At 36.3% G+C, this 26456-nt stretch overlaps 3 protein-coding genes across 3 annotated transcripts; 2 read left to right on the top strand and 1 right to left on the bottom strand.

The window, feature by feature from the left end:
- The first annotated feature begins 1604 nt into the window (after positions 1 to 1604).
- LOC142168362 (uncharacterized) lies at positions 1605 to 2146 on the top strand. Its single transcript, XM_075229041.1, has 2 exons — positions 1605 to 2082; positions 2136 to 2146. The coding sequence occupies exons 1-2, from the start codon at positions 1605 to 1607 to the stop codon at positions 2144 to 2146; spliced, it is 489 nt and encodes a 162-aa protein (XP_075085142.1).
- A 487-nt stretch (positions 2147 to 2633) lies between these two features.
- On the top strand, positions 2634 to 3206 carry LOC142168361 (uncharacterized). The gene has a single exon (XM_075229040.1). The coding sequence runs from the start codon at positions 2634 to 2636 to the stop codon at positions 3204 to 3206; it is 573 nt and encodes a 190-aa protein (XP_075085141.1).
- A 14939-nt stretch (positions 3207 to 18145) lies between these two features.
- LOC107826598 (TMV resistance protein N) lies at positions 18146 to 26225 on the bottom strand. The gene is made up of 5 exons (XM_016653587.2): positions 25492 to 26225; positions 22229 to 23315; positions 21229 to 21519; positions 18615 to 20303; positions 18146 to 18479 (listed from the first exon to the last, which is right to left on the bottom strand). The coding sequence occupies exons 1-4, from the start codon at positions 25992 to 25994 to the stop codon at positions 18783 to 18785; spliced, it is 3402 nt and encodes a 1133-aa protein (XP_016509073.1). The 5' UTR covers positions 25995 to 26225; the 3' UTR covers positions 18146 to 18479; positions 18615 to 18782.
- Positions 26226 to 26456: the final 231 nt, after the last annotated feature.

Genomic DNA, 26456 nt, shown 5'->3' with positions numbered 1-26456 from the left:
TACTCTTATTGGAGAGTCTCTATTAGCTGAATACGTGTATCGTGCTTATCAGATTCGGGTTGAGGGTAGAGATACTCTAGTTGACCTTATTGTACTTGATATGATTGACTTTGACATGTTGATGGGAATGGATTGGTTATCTTCTTGCTATGCTATAGTCGATTGTCATGCAAAGATAGTTAAGTTTGAGATACCAAATGAACCCAGTTTTATTCTAAGAGGGAGTCAGGTTCTAGAGACTTGCAAAACTGTATCTTTTATGAAGGCTCAACGACTTATGAAGAAAGGTTGCTTGGGTCTCTTAGCTATTGTAAATGACACAAGAAAGGAAAAAGTTAGTATAGAAAATGTACCCATAGTGAGAGAATTTTCTGATGTATTTCATGAGGATTTACCAGGATTGCCTCCAGTACGAGAAATAGACTTTGGTATTGATTTGCTACCTGACACACAACCCATATCGATACCCACATATTGAATGGCACCAGCAGAGTTGAGGGAGCTAAAACAACAGTTACAAGATTTGTTAGATAAGGGTTTTATTAGACCTAGTGTATCACCATGAGGTGCAGCAGTACTGTTCGTGAAGAAGAAAGACGGATCCATGAGAATGTGCATTGACTACAGGCAGTTGAACAAGATAACAATACGCAATAAATATCCTTTGCCTCGTATAGATGACATGTTTGATCCGTTACAAGGAGCTGTCCACTTTTCAAAGATTGACCTCCGCCCTGGTTATCATCAACTTAGAATCAAAGATGAAGATATTTCTAAGACTGCTTTCAGAACTAGATACGGGCACTACGAGTTTCTTTTGATGCCTTTCGGACTGACAAATGCTCAAGCTGCATTCATGGATTTAATGAATAGAGTGTTCAAGCCATTTTTGGATAACTTTGTAATAGTATTTATTGATGATATCCTGATATATTCTCGTAGCCAAGGAGAACATGAGAATCATCTCATGACTGTGTTGCAGACATTGCAAGAACATCGTCTTTATGCTAAGTTCTCGAAGTGTGAATTTTGGCTAAACTCGGTATCATTTTTGGGACATGTTGTATCTAAAGATGGAATTATGGTAGATCCTAAGAAGACCGAAGCTGTGCAGAAATGGCCCAGACCTACTTCTCCTACAGAGATTCGCAGCTTTTTAGGCTTAGCAGGCTATTACAGGCGTTTTGTGCAGGATTTCTCCAGAATAGCATCGCTGCTGACCAAGCTAACACAGAAATGCAAAGTTTTAGTGGACGGAAGAATGTGAGCAAAGCTTTCAAAAACTCAAAACGTGTCTGACAACTACACCAATATTAGCCTTACCATCAGGTCCTGGAGGATTTACAGTATTCTGCGATGCCTCGAGGGTGGGATTAGGATGAGTTCTCATGCAAAATGGTCATGTTATAGCTTATGCTTTGAGACAATTGAAAAAGCACAAGCAAAACTATCCTACACATGATTTGGAGATGTCTGCAGTGGTATTTGCTCTAAAAATTTGGAGGCATTATTTATACGGTGAAACTTGTGAGATTTATACTGACCATAAAAGTCTGAAGTATATCTTTCAGTAGAGAGATCTAAATCTTCGGCAGCGTCATTAGATGGAACTACTCAAAGACTATGATTGTTCTATTTTGTATCATCCTGGAAAAGCTAATGTTGTGGCTGACGCATTGAGTAGAAAATCTATGGGGAGTTTGGCACATATAGCCCCTGCAAAGAGATCTTTAGCCAAAGATATTCAGAGACTAGAAGATACAGGTATCAGATTTAGTGTCGGAAATTCAGAGGCATTGTTGGCTTGTTCTCAGGCTAAGTCTTCATTAGTTGAGCGCATTAAGGCCACCCAATATGAGGATGAACGATTATGTAAATATAGAGATGAGGTCTTAGCTGGTAAAAGCAAGGATATGACTGTTGAAGGTGATGGTGTTCTTCGAATGGGTGAGAGGCTATGTGTAGCAGACGTAGATAGGTTGAGACATGCTATTCTTAAAGAAGCTCACAACACTAAATACAGTATACATCCTGGATCCACAAAAATGTACCATGACCTGAAGCAATTTTATTGGTGGGAAGGTATAAAGAAAGATGTTGCTAACTTTGTTTCTAGTTGTTTGACTTGTCAGCAGGTCAAGGCTGAGCATCAGCGACCTGTAGGACTACTACAACAAATTGAGATTCCAAAGTGGAAATAGGAAAGAATTAATATGGATTTTGTCACCGGGCTACCACGAACCCTTAGAGGTTATGACTCGGTATGGGTGATTGTAGATCGACTATCGAAATCAACACACTTTTTGCCGGTGAAGGCTACATATGGTGGAGTCAGGTATGCACAAATATTTATGAATGAAATTGTCCGACTTCACGGAGTTCCAGTATCCATCATCTCTGATAGAGGATCACAATTCACTTCACGCTTTTGGAAATCTTTTCAAGAAGCATTGGGTACACGAGTAGATCTTAGTACTACATTTCATCCACAGACAGACGGGCAGTCTGAACGTACTATTCAGATCTTGGAGGATATGTTGAGAGCTTGCATTCTTGAGTTTGGAGGTAGTTGGGACACTTATCTACCATTAGCTGAATTTGCTTACAACAATAGCTTCTAGTCCAGTATTCAAATGGCATCGTACGAAACATTGTATGGTAGAAGATGTCGTTCTCCTATCAGATGGTTTGAAGCTGGTGAGACTAATTTATTGGGACCCAACCTTGTACGAGAAGCTATGGACAAGGTCCAGTTGATCAGACAGAGATTGCTTGCAGCTCAAAGCAGACAAAAGTCTTATGCTGATAAGAGAAGAAGAGATTTAGTGTTCACAATTGGAGACAAAGTGTTCCTACGAGTCTCCCCTATGAAATGTGTAATGCAGTTTGGGAAAAGAGGCAATTTGAGCCCCAGGTTTATAGGACCGTATGAGATACTAGACCGAGTGGGAGCGGTGGCTTATCGTTTGACACTTCCTCCTGAGTTATCCTTTATTCACCCAGTGTTTCATGTCTCAATGCTAAGAAAATGTATGTCAGACTCATCTCAGGTGATTGAAGCACCGACTATACCGCTCGATGAGAAGTTGTCCTACGAGGAGGAGCCGATGACTATTGTTGATATGCAAGTAAGAAAGCTACGGTCAAAAGAAATTGTGCTCGTTAAAGTCTTATGGAGAAATCATATTGTTGAAGAAGCTACATAGGAAATAGAAGATATTATGCGAGTCAAGTAACCTCATTTATTTCAGTCTACAGGTACGTACATGAGTTAAATTTGGGGACCGAATTTTATAAGGCGGGGAGAATGTAATACTTCTCATAAAAAAAATAGGGTAATTAAGTAATTTGTAACAAAAGAAAAAGGAATAACTAACCAAAAATAAAATACAATAAGAGATGAATTAGGATCAAAGCCCTACGTTAACTAGACAAAGGAATTGGGGGCAAGCTATTTAACTCGGCAGAAGCAAACGAACAGAAGGCAAAATCACAAAGTTGGTTTGCTCTTTATCTAGCAAAGGGATTTACGGAGGAGGAGAATAAGTTAGGTAATTGAATTCTAATTTTTTTCCATGGTAATCTATATGAGATTTCCTTTACTCAATACTTAGCATAATATTAGTGATTATTTTGTTAACTAAGGGAAGAAACAAAAAAAAAATTTAAGTTGCTTTTAATTTAGTACAAACATGGATTCTCATTAGATGAATAAGTATTTTGTTAATCTTATAGCAAACAATTTAGTCTAGTGTAGAAACTTGAATGCTTGTAAGGCACTACATGAGGACAAGAAATAGTTCATATGAAAATAAATCAAATTCTTAATGCCCTTTATATATAGTAGTATCAATAAATTATAGGACCAAACAAAGTTTCAAAGGCTTTTGTTGAAGGCATTATTTTTCAATTCAGAGGGTAAATTTTCTTACTTCAAGTTGGTTAAGATTATCATCTCAGTGTATGTACAAAAGAAATTATTGTTGACAGTAATCCTTAATGATTTAGATTTATACATATGTTTGGCATAATCTAGGATAAAAGAAAAATATTGATGAATAAATATATGAGTAAGTTGAAATTGATAGGTTATAGACTAGTTGAATTACTCATAGTATGGATAAATATAATTCGGTAAATTGATGGTAGAACATAAAACTTTGAGGATTTGGGTAATCTATATTAAATATGAATTAACTTAAACAAAGAAATTAACACAAGATCGATATTGATGTGATTATAGATTGATTGAAGAAAATCGTACAGATCGCTAGAGGTGACGAGTTTGGTATTTCGGTACGAGTGCTGTGAGTAGTAACCTTACCTCAATTTGTATTTCTACAACTAGCATGATTTACGTATGATTTTAATATGAGCATGTTACCGACTGATTTGAATCTGCATGTGGGACAAGTCCTTTACTCGATATGATACTACTATATTTATTTTAGACGATTACAGTTATTCTGAATATTCTCATTGTTACTGAATACGTTTTACTGTTACTTGAGATAAGATTTACCGTTATTGAAACGAAATTACATGATTTTATAAATACCGAAATGCCCTATATTGTTTTAAATTATTTTCTACGAGTATATACGGATTACAGAGACAAGTATAAATGGGAGTAGACATTGAAGGATCCAGTAGCTAACGGCGGGTTCGTTAGACCTGGTGCACCTTGTAATTACCGATTACTGTTATAGCCCTCGCTAGTGGGAAGGTAGAACTAGAATACCATTACCAATTTCCCTCGAGTAGGGACTACCGTTATGTATGACTTCTTGCAAAGAAGTCCACAGTTATACCGAATACATGATCCGTTCATTGAACCTCCAAAAAAAATGTGAATATTGATATTATACAGTGGTTACCAAGCTTATTAGTGAACTGTTAATTGTATTATACTACAAGAAAAGTATGATGAGACTGAAAATTATTTATTGTTTCTGAAAGGGCATTTGGATATTATCCGTTTCAGATACTAGCATGTTTTCTGACTTGTCCCCAAATAAAAAAGGTTGTGGATAAGTGTTATTACTCACTGAGCTAGCGACTCATTCACCACTAATTTTTTTTACATAGACAACAGCTGACGCAGGCGAGGATCTCGTTAATTAGAGCGCACAGGTTGAGAATTCTTGGTGAGCCTCGTACTTGTTCGCGTGGGCAGAGATTTTATTTATTGTTATGGTCTTTCCATTGAACTCTTAGAGTTGCCCCATAGTCAGTATTTTAGTGTCATTAGTATTCTTTCGTTATTATAGTCTTATGTTGAGTATTGTTCTCATTTATCAAAGTTGGAGATAAATTAGTATTTCTTGTGGTTAGTTGGTGATTTAGTTATGGTGGAGACTTGTGTTGGTTAATTGACAAGTTGTCAATTATTTGGTATGATATTAGGATGTTTGGTTGTTGATTTGAGACAGGAAATTTTTTTGGGATGGTCCAAAAAAGGAGAAACTCTTCTCGATTTTCTGTAACATTACCGCTGAGGCTTACTTGGGAGCACTTGCTCCTAAGCGCCGGTCACAATCCTAAATTGGGCCGTGACACAGACTGATAAAAGTATCAAAGTACTAAGGTCTGATAGAGGTAGAGAATATCTTAGTGAAGATTTTACCAGATATCTCAAAGAAAATAGGATTCTCTCACAGTTGACTCCTCCAAGAACACCACAACACAATGGTGTATCTGAAAGGAGAAATCAAACCTTATTAGATATGGTGAGATCTATGATGGGGTTCACTAATCTTCCAATAAATTTATGGGGATATGCTTTGGAAGCAGCAACATACTTACTTAATAAAGTTCCCACTAAGTCAGTCTCTACAACACCATATGAGATATGGAAAGGATGTAAGCCTAACCTTAAACATATTAAAGTTTGGGGTTGTCCAGCTTATGTTAAGAGACTACAGTCTTGATAAACTTGACTCAAGATCTGATAAGTGTAGGTTCATTGGGTATCCCAAAGAAACAATGGGATATTATTTCTATCACCCTTCTGACCATAAAGTGTTTGTGGCTAGAGGAGCAATCTTTTTGGAAAGGGAATTTATTTTGGAAGGAAATTATAGTGGAGATATAGAACTTGATGAAGTTCAGGAAACTAATGAATCAATATAAAATAAAGATCATGAGACCCAAGTTGAAGAACCTTTATTGGATGTTTTGAAGTTGCCAAGGAAGTTGTCATCTTCAATGGTTGAAGTTCAAGAACAGGTTAATGAACCAGTTCCAAACCAAATTGAATAACAATCAAATCCAGCACAAGATGAACAAGTTGTACAAGTACCTCTTAGAAGGTCTACCCGACAACGTCATGTACCAACTAGATTAAATCTAATGGTACAAGATGATGTATCAAGTGAGGTTGATCATACTGATGATGAACCTAATACCTATGAAGAGGCTATACAAAGTTCTGACTATGAGAGATGGAAAAAGGCCATGGAATCCGAAATAGAATCCATGAAGGAAAATAAAGTATGGACTTTAGTTGAACCTTCAAAGGATATAAAACCTATAGGTTGTAAATGGGTTTTTAAGAAAAAGATTGGAGTAGACGGAAAGGTGGATACCTATAAAGCCCGTCTTGTTGCAAAGGGATATCGTCAAAAGGAAGGCATCAACTATGACGAGACTTTCTCTCCCGTGGCAATGCTCAAATCAATTCGGATTCTGCTTGCTATAGCAGCATACTATGATTATGAAATATGGCAAATGGATGTGAAAACAACTTTCCTTAATGGTGAGCTAGAAGAGGATGTGTATATGACACAACCTGAAGGTTTCACATCTCCGTCTGATCATAATAAAATTTGCAAGCTACAAAGATCCATTTATGGACTGAAGCAAGCTTCTCAAAGTTGGAATATTCGCTTTAACAAGACAATTGAAAAGTTCAATTTTGTTAGATGCGAAGAAGAACCTTATGTGCACAAAAAGGTTAGTAGGAGCATAATTATATTCTTAGTATTATATGTTGATGATATATTGCTCATAGGGAATGATGTACCGGCACTGCAAATTACCAAGATTTGGCTATCTAAACAGTTCTCCATGAAAGACTTGGGAGAAACAGCTTATATATTGGGAATAAAGATCTATAAAGATAGATCGAGGAAGCTGCTTGGACTTTCACAGTCTTTGTACATTGATACCATTCTGAAAAGGTATAACATGGATAATTCCAAAAGAGGCTATCTACCGATAGGCACTGAAATTACTCTCAGTATGGAGGATTGTCCTGAAACACTTGAAGAGAGAGAACGCATGAGTAGGGTTCCATACGCTAGTGTAGTGGGAGCTATCATGTATACCATGACATGTACACGTCCCAATATGGCATATGCACTAGGAGTGACTAGCCGATATCAGGCAAATCCTGGTGAGGAACATTGGAAGGTGGTCAAGACCATACTTAAGTACTTAAGAAGGACTAAAGACCAATTCCTCATTTATGGAGATTCTGAATTAAAACTTGAAGGTTATACTGATGCAAGCTTCTCTTCAGATAGAGATGATAGCAAATCTATTTCTAGTTATGTATTCACCATAAATGGTGGTGCAGTGAGTTGGAAAAGTTCCAAACAAGCTATAGTAGTTGATTCAGTAACTGAAGCAGAATATATAGCAGCTAGTGAAGCAGCTAAGGAAACTGTATGGATGAAAAAGTTCTTAACTAAACTTGGTGTGGTTCCTTCAATAGAGGGTGCAGTTCCATTGTTGTGTGACAATACTGGAGCCATTGCTCAAGCAAAAGAACCAAGATCACACCAAAAATCCAAACACGTTCTGCGAAGGTATCACTTAATAAGAGAAATCATTGAACGTGGCGACGTCGAGATTCAAAAGGTTGATGGAAAGGAAAATGCTGCAGAGCCATTCACTAAAGCTCTTGGAGCAAAGGAGTTTGACAAGCACAAGTGGAAATTGGGAATGAAGTACAAGAGCGATTGGCTCTAGTGCAAGTGGGAGATTGTTAGGGATATATTAGATATGCCCTAGATCCAATCTCATGTTTGATGATTTGAACATATTTTTTGTAAACGTTATTTGATATAAAAATATATGGCATTCTTTTATCATAGTCATTATTAATTGTTTGATTAATTTGATAAGGTCCTTGATTAAATTTTAAGATTTGTCATCGTGATAGAGATCATGATAATGAGAGCAAAGTCTCTTATAATTTAAACTAAATTTGTTCTTGAACGTAGGATTATTAATTGGGACATTAGTAATCCGGTTAGATCAATATTTATGTGATCGTCTTTATTGGATAAAGATTAGTTGATCTCATTAACTAAATCACATAGATAGATGATGCATATAGAGATATGAACATTGAACCGACTCATTGGATAATTCCTAATGGTTAAAATTATCATAACTGTCAATAGGATATTCTCTTGAAGAATGTGATGTAAAAATTTCCTTTGACCTGAGATCGTCATAGTAATTGACAAGTTATTTATTGTACTTTGATACTAGACACCTATGGCCCTAGGGTGATAGTTGAAAGGATATTGGGTATGATTAAATACTTGTAGAATTAATGATTGATCAAGATGGAATCTGTCAACTCTTGGTAATGAGTTTAAGCTCCATGTTGTCATGAATTATAACCGACCAAATTAAGACCTTGGCCAGGGCGATCGAATGAAAGAAGAAAAGAGTTTCTTAAGTCATTCAATGGTTGATTATATTTTGACATGAACATATAGTTGGTTGCCTATTAGGATTTGACAGTTGAACCATATCCTTGGGTGATCCAGAGCTATAAGGATAGAAGGAATTACTACATTATTCTTCTACAGGTTCTCGAGAGTAAAATGTATACTTCATGCTATCCGGTCGTTAAGGAGTGTTGATAGACGCCACCCTTGATTAGTATATTGATGTGATCAATTTACTATCGGCTTAGTACTGAACCTATGGGGTCGCACACTAACGAGTGTTCTGATCTTTGCTAAAGGATTAGTTGCTTTATTATTTGATAATTAAATTAAAGAATATTATTAGTTAAATAAATTTAGTTATTATTCCAAATGAAATATTATTATATTTTTTGCTAGCACAGAGGATATAATTAATACTGTGAATAAATTAAAATATTCTATTTAGAATAGAAAAACGAAATTATATCTCTTGGTTAAAATATATATATATATATAGCACTTATTTTATATAAAAGATGTTATATAAAATATTAATAAAGTCTTGTTAGTAAATCCAATTTTGATATAAAATATTAATAAAGTCTTGCTAGTAAATCCAATTTTGAATTGGATTAATTAACATGGAAAGTCCTTATGGTATTGTCTACAATTTTCAACCCATTTGATCCGGGAGATAATTTTTTTAATAGGAAAATATTAATAAGAAGAATTCAATTTAGAATTGAATTCCATAAATGAGTTACATGTTTTTATTTTAAAATGTTGACTAAGTTGTAGAATTCAATTTAGAATTGAATTCCATAAATAAGTTACATGTTTTTTTAAATATTTACCATAAGACATGTGATTTGTATTTTCCAATGGAAATTATGTATATATATGTGTGTGAGTCCTAATTAAGAATTAGTGACATATAAATCTTATACATAATTAAGAATTAGTGAGACATAGATCTTATACATATTGTAAAGAAACCAAGAGAGTTATTCTTGAGAAGAAAAATTACTTTGAGAAAGTAATAATGCAATATAAAACCAAGATAGAAAATACTAGTACAAGAAAATTATTTCTTGTTCTTCTACCTTTGAGTTGAGATTTTTGAGAAAAATTTCAACACAATATTTTCATTCAATTTGTTCACGGGGTTTCATTGATCAAGGAGTTGATAGCAAGGACCAGTCTCAGTGTGGATACACATAAATTTTTCGCACTATCGAAGAAATTTAAAAACGACTCCCTTCTCAAGGTACGTCTTAGATCCGATCTTTGATGTGTAAATAAATTTTAAACACGATAATTTATGCCTAGGATTGCTTTTATCTTCCACTGCATATTATGAACACGTCTATGCAATCCTACACAAGGCACTTTTCTTTTTTCGATTACCATGTTACAACCACTTTTGTTGTTGTTGTTGTTGCTGCATGTTGCAACCTCTTATTATTTATTATGTTCATGTGTAACTTATGTTTCTTGAATAAAAATCTGGTATATATTCAGATAAAGCTATTGATGATGTCCATCTCATTGAAAAAGTATTAGGCATGTGTCTAATAAAAGTTTCTTTGGTTTGGTAGCCAACCTTGTTGACTTGGTTAGGTTAGGTAGCTAACCTTGTTGACTTGGTTTGGTTAGGTAGCCACCCTTGTTGTATTAGTTTGGTTTGGTAGCCAACTTTGTTGAATTTCTTTGGTTTGGTAGCCAACTTTGTTGAATTGTGAAAAGTGTGTGTAAATTGTCAAATATGGTAGGCTTTAGAGAGTGAAGCTTTGGCTATAAAAGGAGAGCTTCAACTCTCATTTCCACACACCAACAAAGAGAGAAAGAAAGAGTGAGGTTTCACAGACAGGGTATAAGAAAATAATCTGTGAAGAAAATAGAGAGCGATCAATATTGTAGTGAGGTGGGAATATCAAAAGAGGGTTATTTCTTTTGAGTGTTGTAGCGGTCTTTGGAGTATTTTACTCAGACCTACAAAGTGTAAAATTCCTTACTATAGTGATATAAGTTGCTCCTCTCGGGGCCGTGGTTTTTTCGTTATTAAAAGGGTTTTCCACGTAAAAATCTTGGTGTCGTTGTTACTCTTTTATTCTTGTTAATTACCGTATCTCGGTGCTACATTAATATTCCGCTTTTATTACCGTGAAATATTATTTCTGTGGGGGTTTATTCCCAACAGCTGGTATCAGAGCACAAATTCTGTTCGTTCACTGAAATACTATTCACTGTCGATAGTACTATACATGGTGAAAAATAAAAATATCCGGAGTAAAGTACGAGGTAGCAAAATTCAACGGAGATAACGGTTTCTCAACATGGCAAAGAAGGATGAGAGATCTGCTCATCCAACAAGGATTACACAATGTACTTGATACTGATTCCAAAAAGTCTGATACCATGAAAGCTGAGGATTGGGCTGACTTGGATGAAAGAGCTGCTAGTGCAATCAGGTTGCACTTATCAGATGATGTGGTAAATAACATCATTGATGAAGACACTGCATGTGGAATTTGGACAAGGTTGGAAAGCCTATACATGTCCAAAACGCTGACAAATAAATTGTACCTGAAGAAGCAGTTATACACCCTACACATGGGTGAAGGTACGAATTTTTTTATCACATTTAAATGTGTTTAACGGACTAATCACACAGCTTGCCAACCTCGGAGTGAAAATTGAAGAAGAAGATAAAGTCATCTTGCTATTGAACTCGTTGCCATCTTCGTACGATAATTTGGCAACAACCATCCTGCACGGTAAGACTACTATTGAGTTTGAAGATGTCACATCGGCTCTTCTACTCAATCAGAAGATGAGAAAGAAGCCTGAAAATCAAGGACAGGCTCTCATCACAGAAGGTAGAGGCAGGAGTTGTCAAAGGAGTTCGAGCAACTATGGTAGATCCGGAGCTCGTGGGAAGTCAAAGAACCGACCCAAATCAAGAGCCAGAAATTGCTACAACTGTGATCAACCAGGTCACTTCAAAAGAGATTGCCCAAATCCAAGGAAGGGCAAAGGTGAAACCAGTGGCCAGAAGAATGACGACAACACAGCCGCCAAGGTGCAAAATAATGATAATGTTGTCCTCTTTATAAATGAGGAAGAGGAATGCATGCACCTGTTAGGTCCAGAGTCGGAATGGGTGGTTGACACAGCGGTATCTTACCATGCCACACCGGTAAGAGATCTTTTTTGCAGATATGTAGCAGGTGATTTCGGCACAGTGAGAATGGGTAACACAAGTTACTCAAAGATTGCAGGGATTGGTGACATTTGTATCAAGACAAATGTCGGATGCACATTGGTTCTAAAGGATGTGCGGCATGTACCTAATTTACGAATGAACTTGATCTCGGGAATTGCTTTAGACCGAGATGGATACGAGAACTATTTTGCAAATCAAAAGTGGAGAATCACTAAGGGATCACTGGTGATTGCAAAGGGAGTTGCTCGCGGCACGTTGTACAGGACAAATGCAGAAATATGCCAAGGTGAATTGAACGCGGCACAAGATAAGAATTCTGCAGATTTGTGGCACAAAAGAATGGGTCATATGAGCGAAAAGGGATTGCATATTCTTGCCAAGAAATCACTCATTTCTTATGCCAAAGGTACAATGGTGAAACCTTGTGACTACTGTTTATTTGGTAAGCAGCATAGAGTCTCATTTCAGACATCGTCTGAAAGAAAATTGAATATACTTGATTTAGTATATTCTGATGTTTGCGGCCCAAAGGAAATTGAATCAATGGGCGGTAACAAATATTTTGTTACTTTTATTGATGATGCTTCACGAAAATTATGGGTTTATATTTTGAAAACCAAAGATCAGGTGTTTCAAGTTTTCCAGAAGTTTCATGCTCTAGTAGAAAGGGAGACGGGTCGAAAGCTAAAACGTCTCGAAGTGACAATGGAGGTGAGTACACTTCAAGGGAATTTGAAGAGTATTGTTCAAGTCATGGGATCAGACATGAAAAGACAGTTCCTGGAACCCCACAACACAATGGCGTAGCCGAGAGGATGAACCGCACCATTGTGGAGAAGGTGAGAAGCATGCTCAGAATGGCTAAACTGCCTAAGTCATTCTGGGGTGAAGCAGTTCAGACAGCCTGTTACCTGATTAATAAGAGTCCATCAGTTCCATTGGTGTTTGAAATCCCAGAGAGAGTTTGGACCAACAAGGAGGTGTCCTACTCGCATCTGAAGGTGTTCGGTTGCAGAGCTTTTGCACATGTACCAAGGCAGAGAACAAAGCTGGATGATAAAACTGTTCCCTACATATTTATCGGATATGGAGATGAAGAGTTCGGGTACAGACTGCGGGATCCTATAAAGAAGAAGGTCATCAGAAGCAGAGATGTAGTCTTCCGAGAAAGTGAAGTTGGAACTGCTGCTGATATGTCAGAAAAGGCGAAGAATGGTATAATTCCTAACCTTGTTACTATTCCTTCTACTTCTAACAATCCCACAAGTGCAGAAAGTATGACCGACGAGGTTGCCGAGCAGGGGGAGCAACCTGGTGAGGTTATTGAGCAGGGGGAGCAACTTGATGAAGGTGTCGAGGAAGTGGAGCACCCCACTCAGGGAGAAGAACAACCTCAACCTCTGAGGAGATCAGAGAGGCCAAGGGTAGAGTCATGCAGGTACCCTTCCACAGAGTATGTCCTCATCAGTGATGAAGGGGAGCCAGAAAGTCTTAAGGAGGTGCTGTCCCATCTAGAAAAGAACCAGTGGATGAAAGCTATGCAAGAAGAGATGGAATCTCTACAGAAAAATGGCACGTACAAGCTGGTTGAACTTCCAAAGGGTAAAAGACCACTCAAATGCAAATGGGTCTTTAAACTCAAGAAAGATGAAAATGGCAAGCTCGTCAGATACAAAGCTCGACTGGTGGTTAAAGGCTTTGAACAGAAGAAAGGTATTGATTTTGACGAAATTTTCTCACCTGTTGTCAAAATAACTTCTATTCGAACAATTTTGAGCTTAGCAGCTAGCCTAGATCTTGAAGTGGAGCAGTTGGATGTGAAAACTGCATTTCTTCATGGAGATTTGGAAGAGGAGATTTATATGGAGCAGCTAGAAGGATTTGAAGTAGCTGGAAAGAAACACATGGTGTGCAAATTGAATAAGAGTCTTTATGGATTGAAGCAGGCACCAAGGCAGTGGTACATGAAGTTTGACTCATTCATGAAAAGTCAAACATACCTAAAGACCTATTCTGATCCATGTGTATACTTCAAAAGATTTGAGAATAACTTTATTATATTGTTGTTGTATGTGGATGACATGTTAATTGTAGGAAAAGACAAGGGGCTGATAGCAAAGTTGAATGGAGATCTGTCCAAGTCATTTGATATGAAGGACTTGGGCCCAGCACAACAAATTCTACGGATGAAGATAGTTCGAGAGAGAACAAGTATAAAGTTGTGGATATCTCAGGAGAAGTACATTGAACGTGTACTAGAACGCTTCAACATGAAAAATGCTAAGCCAATCAGCACACCTATTGCTAGTCATCTAAAGTTGAGCAAAAAGATGTGTCCTACAACAGTGGAAGAGAAAGGGAACATGGCTAGAGTTCCTTATTCTTCAGCAGTCGGAAGCTTGATGTATGCAATGGTATGTACTAGACCTGATATTGCTCATGCAGTTGGTGTTGTCAGCAAGTTTCTTGAAAATCCTGGAAAGGAATATTGGGAAGTAGTCAAGTGGATACTCAGGTACCTGAGAGGTACCACGGGAGATTGTTTGTGCTTTAGAGGATCTGATCCAATCTTGAAGGGCTATACAGATGCTGATATGGCAGGTGATATTGATAATAGAAAATCCACTACTGGATATTTGTTTACATTTTCAGGGGGAGCTATATCATGGCAGTCGAGGTTGCAGAAGTGTGTTGCACTCTCTACAACTGAAACGCAGTATATTGCCGCTACCGAAGCTGGCAAGGAGATGATATGGCTCAAACGGTTCCTTCAAGAGCTTGGATTGCATCAGAAGGAGTATGCCGTCTATTGTGACATTCAAAGTGCAATAGACCTTAGCAAGAACTCTATGTACCATGCAAGGACCAAACACATTGATGTGAGATATCATTGGATTCGAGAAATGGTAGATGATGAATATCTAAAAGTCTTGAAGATTTCTACTAAGTGAGAATCCCGCAGATATGCTGACCAAGGTGGTACCAAGGAACAAGTTTGAGTTATGCAAAGAACTTGTCGGCATGCACTCAAACTAGAAGACAATGCTACCTTCTCTAGATGAATGAGACTGGAGGGGGAGATTGATGATGTCCATCTCATTGAAGAAGTATTAGACATGTGCCTAATAAAAATTTCTTTGGTTTGGTAGCCAACCTTGTTGACTTTGTTTGGTTAGGTAGCCAACCTTGTTGACTTGGTTTGGTTAGGTAGCCAACCTTATTGAATTAGTTTGGTTTGGTAGCCAACTTTGTTGAATTTCTTTGGTTTGGTAGCCAACTTTGTTGAATTGTGAAAAGTGTGTGTAAATTGTCAAATATGGTAGGCTTTAGAGAGTGAAGCTTTGGCTATAAAATGAGAGCTTCAACTCTCATTTCCACACACCATCAAGAGAGAAAGAAAGAGTGAGGTTTCACAGACAGGGTATAAGAAAATAGTCTGTGAAGAAAATAGAGAGTGAACAATATTGTAGTGAGGTGGGAATATCAAAAGAGGGTTATTTCTTTTGAGTGTTGTAGTGGTCTTTGGAGTATATTTATCTCCGACCTACAAAGTGTAAAATTCCTTACTATAGTGATATCAGTTGCTCCTCTCGGGGCCGTGGTTTTTTCCCTTATTAAAAGGGTTTTTCACGTAAAAATCTTGGTGTCGTTGTTACTCTTTTATTCTTGTTAATTACCGTATCTCGATGCTACATTATTATTCCGCTTTTATTACCGTGAATATTATTTCTGTGGGGGTTTATTCCCAACAGCTATTCCCAACTGTAATACATGCTACCATTTGCTTGCTTTTCAGCTGATGTACAATTCATCTATTTTGAGCTATCATTTACAAAATATGATTATCATAACTCAATAAACAAGAAGTAACTGATTTCCACTTTCTTGGTGCAAATTAGAAGCCGATTAAGTACAACAACATGAACGAATCGATAGGAGCATTGCTTTGTGGGCCCTGTTTTCTCAAAACATCAAAACGCTTGAAGATCTCCGGCAGCTACACCTTTCTTGATCAGTGAAATGATGTAGTCCATGAAGACCGACTTAGAGGGTAATGTAATAGCGCCATTACTTGGTAGCCCGAACTCTTCTTCAGACATGTTTAAAAGTTGCCTAATGACCTCATTTTAAAGGTAAGCCAAGGGAATCACAAAGCTCCTTTGATCAATTGTGAAGACGATAAAATGGCCTTTTAGGTCGTGAGCCTGATGAGTTGACAAATTCCTCTACCTCATATTCTCTTTCTTTATTGTGAATTTAAACCACGCGATGATTTTCAGTCTAATTAAGCTACCTTAACCACTTTGAAAAAAGTCTCCTGTCTTTATGTATTTTGGCCGCAACCTGAGTTTTCTTTTACATGTACACATGCTTTTTTAAAAAGTTTTCATCTGCACTTGTCAGTCAACACTCGAAGCCCTGGAACTGTTTTCCCTGTGCATATTTACATAACATTGCAAATGGAAAAACAGCTCGGATCATGTCTCTGTACGTTTATCAGTTTAGGAGTGAGACAAAGATACCGTGAAATCTGTTTCTATCTCTGAGCCTGAACTTGCATTTTTAACAAAGCTGTTGAACTTGGCACAGGTCATCTTTGAATGTCACACAGCTGAAGCTTACTCATGTTCTGTTTGTAATTTCCATTGCTCATGACAGATCCTTGAGGCCGAAAAAATATGTACTTTCTTCCTCTAGTAGATTTTTAGGCATTTTCTCAAATTGCAGAGAAACATATTGCCTTACATCACGACCCCTCTTTTCGTACCGCTAGGGATGCTTAACGTCACTTCGCCAATTGGCATTACCTGCCTTCTATCCTAGTGAACAATGTTCCACTGATTAGGCGGGGACAGGATTCGAACTTGTAATCTTCGGGTCATGAGCCTGATGAATTGACCAATTCCTCTATCCCGCATTCTCTTTCTTTGCTGTGAATTCAAACCACGCAAAACAAGCCTCCTTTCTTTATGTATTTTGGCCGCGACCTGAGTTTTCTTTTACATGTACAAATGCTTTTACAAAAGATTTTCATCTGCACTTGTCCGTCAAAAGTCGAAACAGTCCGAGTTTTCTTGCAGCTACCACGCGTCAAAGAATCGCCCTACCGTACCCCAGTAAAATTAACTGATGAAATGCAACCACCTGGAACTGTTTTGCCTGCATATTTAGATAACATTGCAAATGGAAAAACAGTTCGGATCAGGTCTCTGTACGTTTATCAGTTTAGTAGTGAGATAAAGATAACCTGAAATCTGTTTCTATCTCTGAGCCTGAACTTGCATTTTCAACAAAGTTGTTGAACTTGGCACAGGTCATCTTTGAATGTCACACTCACACAGCTGAAGCTTACTCATGTTCTGTTTGTAATTTCCATTGCTCATGACAGATCCTCGAGGCCGAAAAAATATGTACTTTCTTCCTCTAGTAGATTTTCGGCATTTTCTCAAATTGCAGAGAAACATATTGCCTTTCATAGCTAGTGTATAAAGACTGCAATGTTGATGTACTGGTTTAAGAATCCGTGAGACACCTTTTACATGTCCTGAGATTGCAATTCTAAAATTCTTTAATGACTGAAAGATAATACACTGCAAAACACCCGAAAAGGGCGTAAGATAATAAAGACAGGAAACAAGAAAGAATCAAGGCACATGATTCGTTGCTTTAGTGTCGCATACAACTTCCAGGAACAATCTTTTTCCTTCTGCATACAACTTATCATTGAACAAAATTGGGCTGCTACAGATTGAATGTTTGAAAATAGCTGTTACTTATTTGTTCTACTAGTTTTTGGTCAAGCGCGTTGCGCGTGTATTCCATACGAAGATCAATGTTTTTAAAAATCACATAATATATCGTTGAAAAGATGCAAAATGTTTTATAAACAAATCATTTTTTTGATCTGTGAGGTAAATCAGATAAATGAAGATTTGGTATATGAATATAAGTAAAATGGATTCTGGTGAGAGATATAGATAATCAAGATTTTTTATTCAAAGATCTGGTTTGAAAGTAATTAATTGCATCATTAACCAAATTTTCTTTTCATCCTTCTTATATTGCAGAAGCTAGTCTATTTTGTGTCCTTATGTTTCCTTTGTTTGTAGCAAGTGTTTTTTGAAATTTCTGATTTACTGCCATGATTTCTGATCTTTTCTTGGTATATAAAGTATGATTGGTACTTCTGCGATTGAAGTTCCAGATTTTTCCTTTAGAGGAACATTTTATGAAAAAAGAAAACACAATATTTAAGAAGATGTTTTACTCCCTCTATATATACTAAACTGAACCTCCACATTTAACTTGGTACAGATATGAAAATGGCCCTGCAAAAGTGTATTGCTAAAGTTAGAGCATGATCATTACGACAAGCAACTTCTGATGGAGAGAATACAAGACTAGTTGAGCTCTACATCCCAAATGAAGAATAGTTGCTCGACTGCTGGAAGTATGTTTGATTCCTGGAAATAGTTCCCCTTCGGTCCGCTTGCTAATAGTTCCAAGGCTTCTTTCATCCATCCATTTTGGCACAGCTTTCTTGCTTCGCGAACATTCATCTGAATTGGTTTTTGAAAGTCTACCTGTCAGCAAAGGCGAAGATGTGATATCATTTCACAAGACTACTATTCTGGTCTAAGAGAGTTGTCACGTCACATTTACTAATAAGACCAGTAAATAGATATATATAGATTTAAAAAGAATGGATTATTGCATACCCAAGTTAGTTCTCTCGTGAATCTCTTTCTCAGGCCAACAGTCTAGTTGTTCTGCTACAAACAAAGGAAACATATGCTCTTCATAGGCAATGCTACCGGCTTTAGAGCAAAGGGTTTCCACACTTGCAAATTACTTTCATTAGAATGTGACCTTTGTTTCTAATGTTATTACAGTATGCGACAGGAACTGGCTGCATCGGTCAGGGTGTCATGGTGTTCATCTTTATACAACAAACGAAGTCCATACTTCTTCATTACTCCAGAAAAAGATAGCCTAATAATCCCATAGTCATTTGGTGTTTTTCCATTTGCCTTAGATGTATCCCATAAGACAGCAAAAGGTACAAAGAAAAAACGTATATAATATTCTGAATCAGATTCTGAAGGGTTGGATAAGTATAGTTCCTGGATCATCCACGACATTGTGTCATTACCTACGGGAATCAATTGAGTTGCAGTGTAAACTAATCTGCCAGAGTAACATACAGCAAATCCCAAGAATTTATCAGGTATATACCAATTTCCAGGCAAATTGACTGATACACTACTATCCGTTCCCTGATAGAAGAACCAACTTGGGATCTTCCTCTCAATATGCACAATGGTAAACACACTTTCGGACAATGAATCTGAAGCAGAGATGTCATGCCTCAAGGAAGAGATATTCTGAAACAGAGCATGTGCAAACAAATTATATATAGCATCGTTGTGTGCATCATCCTTATAATACAGTGGTTTGAATATCACCCTCTGTTGTTTCTTCCTCTTTGTTACTAAATCATGGATAAATTTCAGAGCCATATGACAATCAACATGCAATATATTTAATTTAGGGGGAAGTTCTGGTAGCCGTGTAAGCCTCTGGCAATATGATAAGTCTAAGGATCGAAGAGCACCAAGTTGGGCTATGCTTCGAGGCAAATGCTCAAAATTATTTCCATGGAGATTCAACTCTTTCAAAGAGGATAAGGATCCAATGTCTTCCGGAAGTCCTCCATCTATTAGATTGCAGTACCTGAGATTCAGAATTTCCAATGAGCGTAATCCTTCAGCCACTGGAGGGAACTCAAAGTGCACTCTATCCCGTACGAATCCAAAATCCAATACTTTAAGTTTGTTCAAGCGTGCGATGGAAGATGGAGGTCGTGAAATTAGAGTCCAGCTGGCATCAAGCTTTTCCAAGTTTTCTAAATCCCCTATCTCTTCTGGCAGGCTTTCAAGTTTTGAGCACTCCGACACATCTAAAATAACCAAATTTTTCATCCTACAGATGCTGCTTGGAGGAGCTAAAAGGTTTTTCATATAACTCAAATTTAGCTCGGTAATATGAGTTTGGTATTGAAAAATAGAGGATGGTAGTTCCCTTATCCCAGAGCTTCGCATGTGAATCTGTATCTCCGGCTTCATTCTCCCGTGTATTTCTGGAAATTTCTCTAAACTAGAGCAATATATTAAATCCAGATATTCAAGAGATTCCATGTTAACACATGGAAACCTCTTAAGGCGACGACAATGAAACAAAACTAACCGAATGAGTTTGTTGCAACATCCCAGGGAATGATGAACCTCTTCAAGATTATCACAACAAAACAGATTCAAATACTCCAAATTTGGCATCCCCGTGAAATCCGGTGTTCGCATCAGTCTTCTAGACCCGCTGAGATCTATCCTCCGTAGAGACGGCAAATGCTGTTCAGAAAACGGATAAAATGAATAATAACATTTGAATTATGAGGGCCAACACATTATTTTGTGCGAAATTAGAAATTTACTTTTTTATAAATGGAAGTTACTTGTTCAGAAACTGAATAAAATGATTGAAAAAACATGTAGGAAAGAGAAATAAAATGCTTTAAAGAAGTGAAATATAAAATGGGGAAGCAATGTATGAAATCGTATATGTCATTCTTGAAAATAGTTGTACAAAATGAACTCTTTTTGTTTTACTAATAAGTATTCCTTCCATCACATTGTATACAATCTAGGATGAAATTCATATGAATCTAATGTTACTATGAGAAATAATTGAATGAGTTCTTAAATTGAGCTTCTTAGTTAAAATGATGATGGATGATTTGAAAAAAAAGGACATAAAGATCTTAATACTGAGAACAACCCCAAATAATGTAAAATACAATATTTTCTTTTGAGATGGAAATACATTAGTTTGAGCTTATTAATTAATACTTCCTCCGGTCCATAATAAGTGATACTTTGGTCATTGGTACACCCCTTAAGAAAAATACTAACTCCTAGGAAAAAAAGTTATTTTGACTAAATTACCCTTAATTAAAATTAGCATATTGTTAACTTGACATATTGAGATTTGTAAACAAGGGCAAAGTTTGTAAAAACAAAATTAATTCCTTCTTGATTATGTAAAAGATCACTTATTTTGGACCAAAATAGAAAGACAAAAAAGGTCATTTATTATGTACCAGAGCGAGTAACTTCTGTTCATTAAAGACATGCATCATAATACTAGCTAAAAAAAAGGAAGTACCTCAAATAATATGTGACAAAAGCAATAATATTTGTTCATTATCACTAAATTAAAGGACAGAGATACTTAGAGAGAAATAAATAGCAATAAAATAGAACTCAACTATTGTACCTTTGTTTTCATCCATAAATAACGCAGTGAACTATCCGAGAGTGCAAGGTGAACAAGCATTTTGGGTTCAAATGTAGATGGTAATGACTTCCAAGGATAGTTTTTCCACACAAACCAACGCAAGTTGTTGGGCAGATACTCAATGGCATAACGGGGCGACAACCTCTCCTCAAATATGTCGACATTAATGTTAAATATCCTAAGCCTTTTCATATTTTTCATGGCCTTTTTGCTAAAGCGTAATCTACCATTATTGAAATTAGCAAGAAAGATTGCTTCCATTGTGGTCCCCTGGTAAGAAGAAGATCATTAGTCGACAAAGCATAATTTCAAATATCGTATAAAATCCGCTTGCTAATATGACTACTTTCTCACTCCTAGTAATGCCAAAGTTTTGAGATACAATATTAATTAGATCTTTTTTAAGAAATACTGATGTTACTTCACAGAAATACTTTGTGCAATTAATTCTATAGTTCTATTTTCTAATATTACATTTTTCCTAGAAGTTTATAAGAGTCAAGTTTATAAGCTTTTCATGTTGGGATAGAAAGAAACTTCAATTGAAACAATACCAATAAATTGTAGTAGTAACTTTTTAAAATTTTTAAAAAAATATAAACAATGGTAAAGTGAATCTCTGATTGAGTTATTATGTAATAACATGTCATAAAATTTTCAAGTTAATCCAAAGAATGAAATTAGATCAAACAGATTAAGTGGCTGCTAGACTAATCCATCACTTAAAATATAAGAAAAACAAATTAGGCAATGTAAATTAAAGAGGCTACTTAAGGAATTAGGAAATTAATGTCTTTTTTTTTACTAATTAGGCAATTAATAACTTTTGCCTCTGCTACTAACTAAAGTAAACAACTAAAATGACGTACCTGCAAGAGTATGAAGCAAGATGAACAAATAATTGGAATTGACTGCCCTATATATCATTGGAATATGAAAATTAAAAATCAAATACTCTTGCATTGTTTAGCCTACTTACTGCATTATTGGTCATGATTTCTTCAAAATCCTCGGCGAGCCATAATCTGCTGCGTTCTCCCGGATTCTTTTGCAAGTTCACTATATATTTACCCATATCTTCTATAAAGTCGTGCATTTGAATCTCATCATTTTCAGAGATGAACACAAGAGATTTGTCAATTAAAATACGCAATGTGTATTCAGCTCCAATATGACAACTCTCAAGAACTTGCATGGCGTAATCTTTTTCTTGCCCTCGCAATAAGCATGCTATATCTAGAAACATCTCTTTTTGGATGGGCTCCAATCCATCATAACTGATTTTGAGCTTTTCAACAATTTCCGAATTAGAATTAATTTTCATGTGCTCTATCGCACTTTTCCATTCAGTTAAGCCTAGGTTATGCAGCAAAGAACCCCACACTTTGAGGGCTAAAGGAAGGCCTTTAGCATAATTTACAACCTCCAATGAAAGCTCCTTAAAATGCTCATTTGGAAATTCTTTTCCGAAAGCATGTTGATTGAACAATTGCATGGATTCCTTCTCAGGTAGTGCAGTCACTTCATATATTACATCATTCTTCTCTATGAAATGCTTGTCTCTAGTTGTTACAATAATTCTACTGCCATCACCAAACCAATCAAGATTACCAGCTAAATACTCTAAATGATCTTTATGATCTATATCATCAAGCACAATTAGCACCTTCTTAGAGCAAAGTTTGTCCGGAATCATCCGCTTCCCATCATCCTTATTATTGACATAATCATCTTTTCTTCTTAACAATTCAGAGAGAAGGGTGTTTTGCAAAGAATACAGTTGATGTCTTTTTTCATTTTCTTTAATATCCATAAGGAAACAAGCAGCTTCAAATTTATGAGATAAAGTGTCAAAAATGGCTCTTGCTATTGTCGTCTTCCCTAGACCGCCCATGCCCCAGATCCCCAATATGATCCGAACATCATAAATTCCTACCTTAAGTAGGGACTTTAATTTCTCCAAGTGAGTATCTATTCCCACAATATCTCGCAAAGAAGATAAAGTAGCACTATTGCACAATTTAGAAATTTGGTCGATAATGTGCTGAATATTCTCTGCTTCAATCCTACGAAAATAAGAAGATTAATTGTGGATAAATGTAAGAAAGTCAAGTATTAGTAAGCATTTCATAATTAATTTTTTTATTACATAGGGGTAGGGGAAAGGGAGAGAAGATTGCAAGGTGAGGAATCAAACTCTCATCAACTAGGTAAATATCCAACAAATTGAGCTACTAAATGTAATAACCCGATTCTTTTTTATACTAATTAAATGGTGAGATTTAAGAATTAGTTTAGTTTGTAGCTATTGGGTCGAATATTAAACAAGTAAAAGGGAATTTGTTATAATATTATATAAAATGGTGTATTAAATAAGTAGCTAGAGGCTAATATTTCAATTGACTTAATTAGTTGTTGGCCAGTTTTGTTAATAAATAATCAATAAATAAAAAATAAGCCAAGCCCACAATTTAAGGACTTCACGTCGAGATTATTTCGAATGTGGGAATTGATGCACTATTAGGGTATTCTCTTTGAAGGATTGATATAAAATAACATTGGCTTTGGAAGGCGGTAGTTCCGTCAAAAACTACATTGAGGCTTTTCTTTTCAACAATTCAATTCATATACATCAAATGTTAGAAGATATACGTTTGGGGAAAAGAAATATTACTGCTAGACCCTATAACCAGAGAAGGCAAATAGGAGAAGCTTTTATTATTTCAGATTACGGTGATAAGCTTCAGGTTGAGGCCGTTTGGTTGGTGTTCTAGACATTGCAAGGTTGGGGAACGTCCCGTTAGTAAGGTAAGTGAGACTTTAAGCTTACTTTTCTAAAATACGTTTTCAAAGTATGTTTTTTTTTGCCTGGTCCATGTGTTGGAACGAGCGTGCGCTTGGCAGAATCGGTGGTCTTTGACCAGCCGCAAATATATATTATTTTGTAAAAAGCTAAAAAAAAATTAATAAGTGATTTGTAGTGCACTGTGATGTGGCGTAGCCTTTTGCTATGGCGTTGGAGCGTTGAAATTATTTCTTCGCGGCCGTAATATATTTGGGGCATTGTGTATTCCGCCGTGATATATTTGAGGCATTGTGTATGTTGTTGCTATATAGTTTGGGCATTGTGTATGCCACCGTGATATATTTGGGCATTAGTACGCTGTCGTGGACTCGTTAGGGTGTTTGGTTAATTTCCTATACTGCCGTTAATGGAAAGTCCTTAGTGTAGATTGTGTTGAGATATATATTATATTGTTGTTGAATAATTGTTTGGGCCTTGTAGAGTAATTATTTCTGTTCATATTATTTGTGTGCTCGTTGTGTGTTTGTATTTTCTAACACTTGTTCCAGAGGTATTTAGAGTGGCGGATCGATGATTTTACTGGGTTATATTTATGTATAACTCACTCCTTACCTGCATGTCCATGCACATACTATTGGTGAAGAAGGAGCTAATAGTCGACGAGCTCGCTAGAGTTGATTCAGTTATTGAGGTGAGCTGCCACATTGTTCGTGGAGGTTGCCCAAAGAGTCTTTATCATTTATTCATATGAGATCTTTTGTAATTCTTTTAGATGCTCCATGGTCTAGTGTGAGATTTGGGCTAGAGTTCTAATCTAATATTTTGAGATATTAATTGTTCGTAATGGTTATGAGATTATTTGGATACTCATTTAATTAATCAAATACTGTAAATTAATGGCTAAGGTAAGAAAGTATGGTTCGCCCGGTAGGTGGTGTTAGCTGAGTGTCAATCACGTCTAGGGGGTAGTTTGGGACGTGGCACTAAATATTGTTAATTTGCATAGAGATGATTAAAAGACTACGCACATAAAACAAACGCTTGAAGGAGCAATCAAAATATTAAGATGTTTTTATTTATTCTCTCTAATTATATTGATAGGAACAATACCTTCTTACTGATGGAAACATAAATAACAACCATCATTCCTTCTTTTCAGGAAAAAATAAAATAAAAATATTTTTAACGTCTAAATGACAATCAATGAAATTAGATTGTGTAAGCAGTATTCTTAGCAAAATAAATTGACTAAGTTTCGACCTTTTAATTTTTATTTTGTAAATATGATAAATTTATTTAGTTTCTATTCTGTTTAACTCAAACCCGCAACCCAAGAGTTTGGAGTTGGAGGTGCTTAGCACTTGAGCAACCCTCTCTTTGTAGTACTCCATTTTTTTTCATTATAAGAAATTACTATGTATTTGTTTTTAACTCACCCGTCACGGACATCATATCCTTTTAGATTTGCGGCAGCAGTTAGAGCATTCCTCCATCTTTGGAGCTTCAGCATTCCTTCATCATCATCCTTATAGCTTGTTTCATGTTTGTCAAAGGCTTCAGCAAAGCTCTCCCTCTGTTTCCGAACATGTGATGGATCCACATCATAGAAGACTGGTATGACAGTTTGTCCGCATTGATCCTTACATTCCATGATCTTCACTAACTCATCTAAGCACCACCTAGATGTGGCATAATTCTTTGAGAAAATGACGAGAGCAACTTGAGACTGCTCGATAGCTTTCAAGAGTTCATTTGGTATTGATGCGCCATGCTCTAGCCTTTTATCATCTTGAAACGTGAATATTCCACTGTTTTCCAAGCCTTTGAAGAGGTGACCTGTAAATATTTTTCGAGTATCTTCACCTCTAAAACTTAGAAAGACTTTGTAGTTCCACCGAGGAAACTGTAAAGTACTCGTAGAAGCAGAAGATGATGCCATTGATTTAGTTAATTTATTTGAAAAGAAAAAAAATGTATGTTGATAAATTATATAGTTGTGGTAAGAGATCAACTGATGATAATAGGAGAGAATTAAAGAAATATACAACTAGCTAGTAGCACTTCAAATAAGAAAAGTAGCTACTAGCTCATCCATAGAATTATTGTTATTGGACCTAGTCAACTGATGCATGATGTAACATTTAATGTGGTAGGAAATTATTGTGAAGCTTCTTCTTAATGCTTTACTTCAGTTGAGTTTCTTTGAGCTTTAATATAAGGAAGTAGGAAATTCCTTCAATACTCCGCTGTATATACAAAATGGACAGCTAAAAATACAAGTGGATGCATTGAATTGAATTATTGCTCCAAAGCACAAACACAAACGTCCCTCTCTCTCTTCTCTGCCAAAATTGAACACAAAATTGAATGACTTCTGGGTAATGAACACAACATTTAATAA

Source organism: Nicotiana tabacum, chromosome 13, assembly GCF_000715075.1.
Source record: "Nicotiana tabacum cultivar K326 chromosome 13, ASM71507v2, whole genome shotgun sequence".
Lineage (NCBI taxonomy): Eukaryota > Viridiplantae > Streptophyta > Magnoliopsida > Solanales > Solanaceae > Nicotiana > Nicotiana tabacum.
The sequence above is the reverse complement of the archived record's forward strand: the minus strand, read 5'-3'. Positions and strand labels throughout refer to the sequence as shown.